Below are 7,041 nucleotides of genomic sequence, written 5' to 3' on the forward strand. Positions count from 1 at the left end.
GTAAAACTTCCTAAATATAATACTTCATAAATAAAGGTGAAAGTGAATGACATTTCATCAAAGAGTTTGATATGAAAATATCCATGATCACTTCAATTATGACTAAAAAGTAGATAGTTTGAATGAATCTTTTTTCCATTTTTTTTTTTAAAAAGATTTTAAAATTTTTTTATTTACTCAAGATTCATAATTAAAAAAAAGACAATTTAAAAAAAAAAATATTAATTTTGTTTTCTTAATCCCTTAAACCGCTAGATCTCGGCGGAAGTTTTTCCTTAATCCCTTAGTCAGCTCGCAGACGTCATTAAAATTAATTCATTCGTTCCATGCGGACGCCTTGAATGAACTTGGGTTTTTACAGCGTGCCGGTACCTAGTATTCCTTACAGGGGGTGAAGCCATCTATTCAAAGCTTCAAAGTCTGCTCTTTTACAGAATTCATATTCGCAGATTCGGGAGAATAAGTTCGTAATGTAAAAAAAACAATGAATGTTATCTGGAGCAGCAATAGGCTTGATTTAAGCACTTTTAACAGCATAAATTCTGCAAATTTAATCTTGTGTTTGAGGCGAGGTTTCATAACTTGGATAGCAGAAGTAAAAAGATTGCTCTGTAAGTTATGGCTCTTCCCTTTTCATCATCAGCAGCAACTTTCTCAGAATGCTTACAAACTGTGCCATTTTCTTTTAGTTTCAAATTGACGAAGGGATTACTAATACTGATATTCTCCAAGCTTGAGTTCTACAATGTCATCTGTTACCCATCTCAATCAAAATCTGAGAGCGTTATGCAGAGATGGTTGGTTGAAGGAGGCAATGCACATTCTACTTAACACCCACAAACCTTCTGTAAACTCTGGTACATATCTTCAACTATTGCAGACCTGCATTGATAAGAATGCGCTTTCAGAGGGCAAACAAATCCACTCCCACATCAACGACAGGGGATTTACATTTGCCACAGACACTTTTTTGCAAAATAGGCTTATCAGCATGTATGACAGATGCGGAAGTTTGGTTAATGCTCGCCAAGTGTTTGATCACTTGACTGAACGAGACATCTTCACATGGAATGTGATACTTGCAGCTTACAGAAGACATGGATTTCCTCGGCAGGCATTGGTATTGTTTCACCAAATGCAACGAACAGGTGTTCGTCTGGATCAGTTCACCTACTGCATTATTCTCACTGTATGTGCCAAAATGGCATCTGTAAAACATGGTTTGCAGGTCCATGGGAAAACTATTAGATGCGGATTTCAATCCAATATCTTTGTGATGAATACCCTTATAGACGTGTACGGGAAATGTGGAAGTGTGGATGCCGCGCGGGCACTGTTTGACCAAATGCCCCAGCGAGATGTGGTCTCATGGTCTACAATCATAGCTGGGTATACACAAAATGGGTTCTTTGACAAAGCCTTGGAGATTTTAAAGTGTATGGACTTAGCAGGTGTAAAGCTCAACTCGGCAACCTTTGCTAGCATCCTTCCACTCTGCGCCAACAGGGGAGCTTTGGAACAGGGCATGGAAATCCATAAAAGTGTAATAGAAAGCGGCCTGTTGTCGGATGTAGTAGTTGTGACTGCCCTGACAGACATGTATGTGAAATGTGGAAGTATAGAGAAGGCAGAGGGATTATTTGACAAATTATCTGAACGAAATGTGATCTCATGGAATGTGTTGATTGTAGGATATGCGCAAAACAGGCTTGCTAACAAAGCCTTGCAGACTTTTAAGCAAATGCAGTTGGCAGGTGTGAATCCGAACTCGGTAACATTTGCCAGCATCCTGCCATCATGTGGCAAAATATGTGCTTTGGAACATATTATGGAAATCCATCGAAAAATAATTGAGAACGGTTTTCTGTTAGATGTTGTAGTTGGAACTGCTCTCATTGACATGTATTCAAAATGTGGAAGCATACAGGATGCTCACAAGTTGTTTGACAATATGGCTCAGCGCAATGTGGTCTCGTGGACTGCTATCATTGCTGGATATGCTCAAAATGGGCTGGTTGAAAAAGCCTTGGGGATGTTCAAGCAAATGCAATTGGCAGGTGTGAGGGCAGACTCTTCAACCTTCGCTAGGATCCTCCCAACGTGTACCAAAATGGGAGCTTTGGAACAGGGTATGGAAATCCACCACAAAATAACTGAGAGAGGTTTTTTGTCAGATAGTGTAGTTGTGACAGCCCTAATAGACATGTATGTGAAATGTGGAAGCATACAGAAGGCACGCAAATTGTTTGACAAAATGGAAAATGCGAATGTGGTTTCTTGGACTGCAATCATTACAGGATATGCACAAAACGGTAATCTTGATGAGGCTTTGAGGCTTTTCGAAAAAATGCCTCAATGTGATGTTATCTCATGGACTGTAATCATTGGTGGATATGTACAAAATGGGCTTGTTGATAAGGCCTTGGAAATGTTTAGAGAAATGCAATTGGCTGGTGTAAATCCAAACTCCTCAACATTTGCTAGTATCTTGCCAGCTTGTGCTAAACATGGAATTCTGGAACAGGGTAAGGAAATCCATCAAAAAATAATTGAACAAAGAGTTCTTTCAGATGTTATAATTGTGACTGCCTTGATAGACATGTATGCAAAATGTGGAAGCATACAAAAGGCACGTGATTTGTTTGATAAAATGCAAAATCCAGATGTGGCCGCATGGAATGCTATGATTGCAGGATATGCAATGCATGGTTATAGCAAGGAAGCCATCAAATTGTTTGAACTAATGAAGCACTCTGGAACCAACCCTAACCATGTAAGCTTCACTTGTGTTTTATTTGCATGCTGTCATGCAGGTCTAGTGGATGATGGCTGCCAGTATTTCAATGGCATGAACATGCAAGCAATTAATCATTATGTCTGCATGGTTGACCTTCTCGGCCGTGCTGGCTATCTTGATGAAACCCTAAACTTTATCATCAAAATGCCAATAAAACCTGATTTGGTTGTTTGGATGTGTCTGATTGCTGGTTGCAGATCACATAAAAATGTGAAGTTAGGAGAATTTGTGGCAACACACCTTTTTGAGTTGGAATCTAAAAGAGAGGCACCTTATGTTCTTCTGTCAAACATTTATGCAGAAGTGGGCAGGTGGCGTGACATTCAAAAGGTAAGGAAATTGATGAAAGACAGAGGAATTAAGAAAAAACCTGGATGTAGTTGGATAGAAATTCATAAAATGGTACACACATTTTTTGTAGGAGACAGATCACATCCACAAACACAGGAGATCTATGCAAAGTTGGAGAGTTTATCTTGTGAGATGAAGGCAGCAGGTTATGTTCCAAATACAATACCTGTATTGCATGATCTGGTGGAAGAAGAGAAGGAAATACTCATTTGCCACCATAGTGAGAAGTTGGCAATTGCATTTGGGTTGTTAAACACTTCCCCTGGAACAACTATTAGAGTTGTGAAGAACCTTCGAGTATGTCGTGACTGTCACACTGCATCAAAGTTTATATCCAAGATTGTTGCAAGAGAAATTGTTGTGAGAGACATGAACCGTTTCCATCATTTTAAACATGGACAGTGTTCTTGTGGAGATTATTGGTGATATCAGGTGAAGCAACTTATAAACATGGGATTGCACCATAGCAAAGTGCATGACGTCCAGTTTGCAGTGGGATTGCACCGAAGTAAGTTTTTATACTCATATAGGAACATCTATATAATGGATGAGTCCCTAGATAAACTGGTAAGGTGTTTGTAAAAGGAATCATGACATCAAGCTGATTATTTCAGGAAGCCTGGACATAGCTGGACCAAACAACTGGAGGTGGAGGTGGAGGTGGAGGTGGAGGTGGAAGAATGTAAAATAAAAGAGAAGGGCTTTTACAATTAGCCCTATGTTGGGCTAGGACTTTCTGTTTGGATTAATTTAGTTACTTTTTTAGCCGAGAGGGCTAGCTCATGAACCCAAAAAATATGTACCAAATTATATATGAAAAATGATATTTGTCAATGTGGGTTCTGTGGTGTTTAAGGTTGTAGAATACCAATTCTTGCATCTTAAGAGATTTCCCCATTTCATGCATCTTAAGAGATTTCCCCATTTCATATCAATTCTGGTGATGCCTGCTTTGTGCAAGGGATGTTCATTGACCGTCTTGTGGACTATCTCTACAGCCTTAACAAAATTTATTAAAAAAAAGTTTAATTTTAACTTGATGAATATGTGTGTCAGTTTTTATTAATTTATAAATATATAACATAAAAAATAAAAATATAGAACACTAAGTCACTCCTCAAAATCACACAAACAGTATCTAGAAAGCAAGAAAACAGAAATAACAATAAAACCACTTAAACAGCGAGAGCAACACCAGTGAAAGGTGGAGGGTCAATGTTTAATATGTGACATTTGAATTTCAATTTTCAGTCTCTTAGACTATTAGGATATGTTTTGATTAAGTAAAAGTAGGTATTTGAAAGGTACCTGAACCTTTTACAAGCCAGGAAAATAGAACTGCTAAAAAAAGTGCCTGATCACTTCAAAAAGACAAAATGAACCCATCGGAAGGGAACAACTTAACACATCATTACATTAAAAACTCGGAACAGACAGCAAAAGGAAAGCACAAAGACAACAAAGAGACAGAACCAAGGACATCAACTGAAACTAAATACTATTCAGAATTTCCTCAGCGTGAACAACCATTTGTTTCATATTGTTCGTTGAGGTCTTCATATCCTCCAGCTCACAACCTTCGATGTCGTCTTTATTCTTTGTGTTAGCTCTGGTCCTCCTTTCATGACCCTTCTTGTTCACCTGCTCTTTATCACCATCCTTCTCTGCATTATTCTCGAACCTGTTGATAAAGATGTTCATGTTGTCCACCGAAGATTTGAGGATTTGGAAATTTTGATCAGCAATCTTCTTGACATTTTGCTCCAGCCTGTCAATTCTGCTACCAAAATCTTTCATTTTGTTTTCCATTTCCTTTCTATTTCCCATCTCATTGACCTTTTTTTTCGTTGCTAAGAGTTTTCCAACCATACATTCAATAGCTTCCGCATTATGCAGAATGGCCACTAACTCTTTAACATGCTCCGCCAAGGGCTTGTCACCAACTATAATTCTTGCAATGGCTTGTGTATCAGTTTTCAAACTGTTAATATCCTTCGCCATAGTAGCAATGGTCTCACAGAAGGCCTTAATAGTATCTTTGTCACCACTGTCACTTTGACCCCCTTTTTCCTCCTTATGTAGACTAGTGGTATTCACGGTCTCCAAATTGTCCTTAACCGGGTTACCCTCCCCTTCTTTGTCTTGACTATTGATCCTCTTATTTTCTTCATCCTCCTCCTCAGATTCAACCAGAACATAATTGAAATCAGAATTGCTACCCTTTTTAGTGTTCTTTTTCTGAGCCTTCTTTCCAGTGGCTTTCCCTTTCCTCTTTTTAACAGGTTTTTCCTCAAGGGATTCAGTTTCAGAATCCGACATTTCAGATTCCACAATAATCCTCCTCTTCTTGGCCCTAATCCTCCCTTTTTTGCTAGTTTCTTCCGACTCGACTATTAGGATATGTTGATGACATTTCATTTCAATTATTTTCCATCTTAAAAAATATGTTTTGTTTAATTTAAAAATGCTTTTATTTATTTTTCTTTATTTCTTTTCCATCAATTTGAATTTTACTAATAAAATAAATTAAATAGCAAATGGCTTTGAATATTGTTACAGGAACTGAATCAAGTAAACCAAAAAAAATACTTTGGAATGATGTGGGATGTTAACTTCATAGTCAAAATTAATATTTAGATCAAATAAATAAAAAGTACTTTTACTAGACCTTATTAGTAGGCAAGAGATAAAAATATTTTTCAAGCTATTGTATTTTTGGAGAAGACTCTTGGAAAGGTTTTTTAAATTCAATTTCAATGGTGATTTGCAAGGGGACTTGAGGTTGGTTGCGCTGGCTGTAGCTATTCTGGCTCCAAAACGACATTGCCCTTACATGATGTCGAAGTTATACCATTCAAGTACAAAAAGTCCATGAGATCGACGTTTCTGGGACCCACAAATGATATGGAGGTATTTGCGGCGATGATGATGTGGATGATGTTGCTTTTTTGCATTTGATGGAAAAGCTTGCTTGCGGTTAACATTTTGGTGGCCACGCGGTTAACATTTTTGGTAACATTTTTTGTGTCCACGAGGTGACTAACATCGGTGGTCACATGTTATGTGCACAGTTTTCAATATTTTTTTGAATGAAAACTTGATTTCGTGAAATTTTTGGATATATTTCGTATGGGAGTTGCATGCCAAACTCTTATTGCAGAGGAGGGGAATAAATTCGAAGAAATCCATTGAGATTGTTGTGGTTGAATGTCCCTAGTTGAATCACTGAGCGAAGGAGTTGCACTTCCTTTGGAGTTATAGGTATGCATTGTCAAAATATATGTGGCTCCGAAGGGGAGGACAAAGCCAACTGCATGCATAATGTGAGTTGTATGGGTATATTGTTATCGCCTGTTAACATGCGAGGTTTTTCATGTGCAGGGAGGAGGTATCATAGCGTACAGGTGGGTGGGACGTTTGAAGATTGATGTGTAGGGGTATGGCAACATCGGTAAATTCAAACCCTAACAGATAACGGTAGTTTTATGATTCCTTCCTCAACCCTGTGTTTTGGATTGCAAAATTTTTTAATCATTTTTATATCGTAGAGGTGGTTGTGAGGGTGTCGTTGGGAGGTGTCAAGAGGACAACGATTTGGGTGGAGGCTTATGCGGCTGTGGTAATTTGAAACCCTAAGACATTCAATAATTTTTATTTTATTTCTTGTCTCATTTTGTGTTTTGTCTGTGAAATTTATTAATCTTTTTGCAACACGGTTGTGTTAGGATACCAAGGTTTGTTGTTTGTGGGTTGGCTGGGTGAAGAAGATCTAGAAGATTTTAAAGGTATGTATATTTCCATAATTATATGTATCAGTTTTCCATAGTGAGCAGAACTGTTAAAGATGAAATGCTCGTTCTTTTTCTTGTCTGTAGAAAAAATTAGAATGGTTT

The 7,041-nt window shown here is 37.9% G+C and overlaps 1 protein-coding gene across 1 annotated transcript; it reads left to right on the top strand.

The window, feature by feature from the left end:
• The first annotated feature begins 299 nt into the window (after nucleotides 1-299).
• On the top strand, nucleotides 300-3,946 carry LOC131057861 (pentatricopeptide repeat-containing protein At3g26782, mitochondrial-like). The gene is made up of 2 exons (XM_057992001.2): nucleotides 300-3,656; nucleotides 3,763-3,946. The coding sequence occupies exon 1, from the start codon at nucleotides 746-748 to the stop codon at nucleotides 3,572-3,574; it is 2,829 nt and encodes a 942-aa protein (XP_057847984.2). The 5' UTR covers nucleotides 300-745; the 3' UTR covers nucleotides 3,575-3,656; nucleotides 3,763-3,946.
• The last annotated feature ends 3,095 nt before the right edge of the window (nucleotides 3,947-7,041 follow it).

The sequence above is a fragment of the Cryptomeria japonica genome, chromosome 9 (genome assembly GCF_030272615.1).
Source record: "Cryptomeria japonica chromosome 9, Sugi_1.0, whole genome shotgun sequence".
Lineage (NCBI taxonomy): Eukaryota > Viridiplantae > Streptophyta > Pinopsida > Cupressales > Cupressaceae > Cryptomeria > Cryptomeria japonica.

Coding starts and splice junctions, on each gene's coding strand:
- LOC131057861 (XM_057992001.2), top strand. CDS start 746: ATGTCATCTGTTACCCATCTCAATCAAAATCTGAGAGCGTTATGCAGA.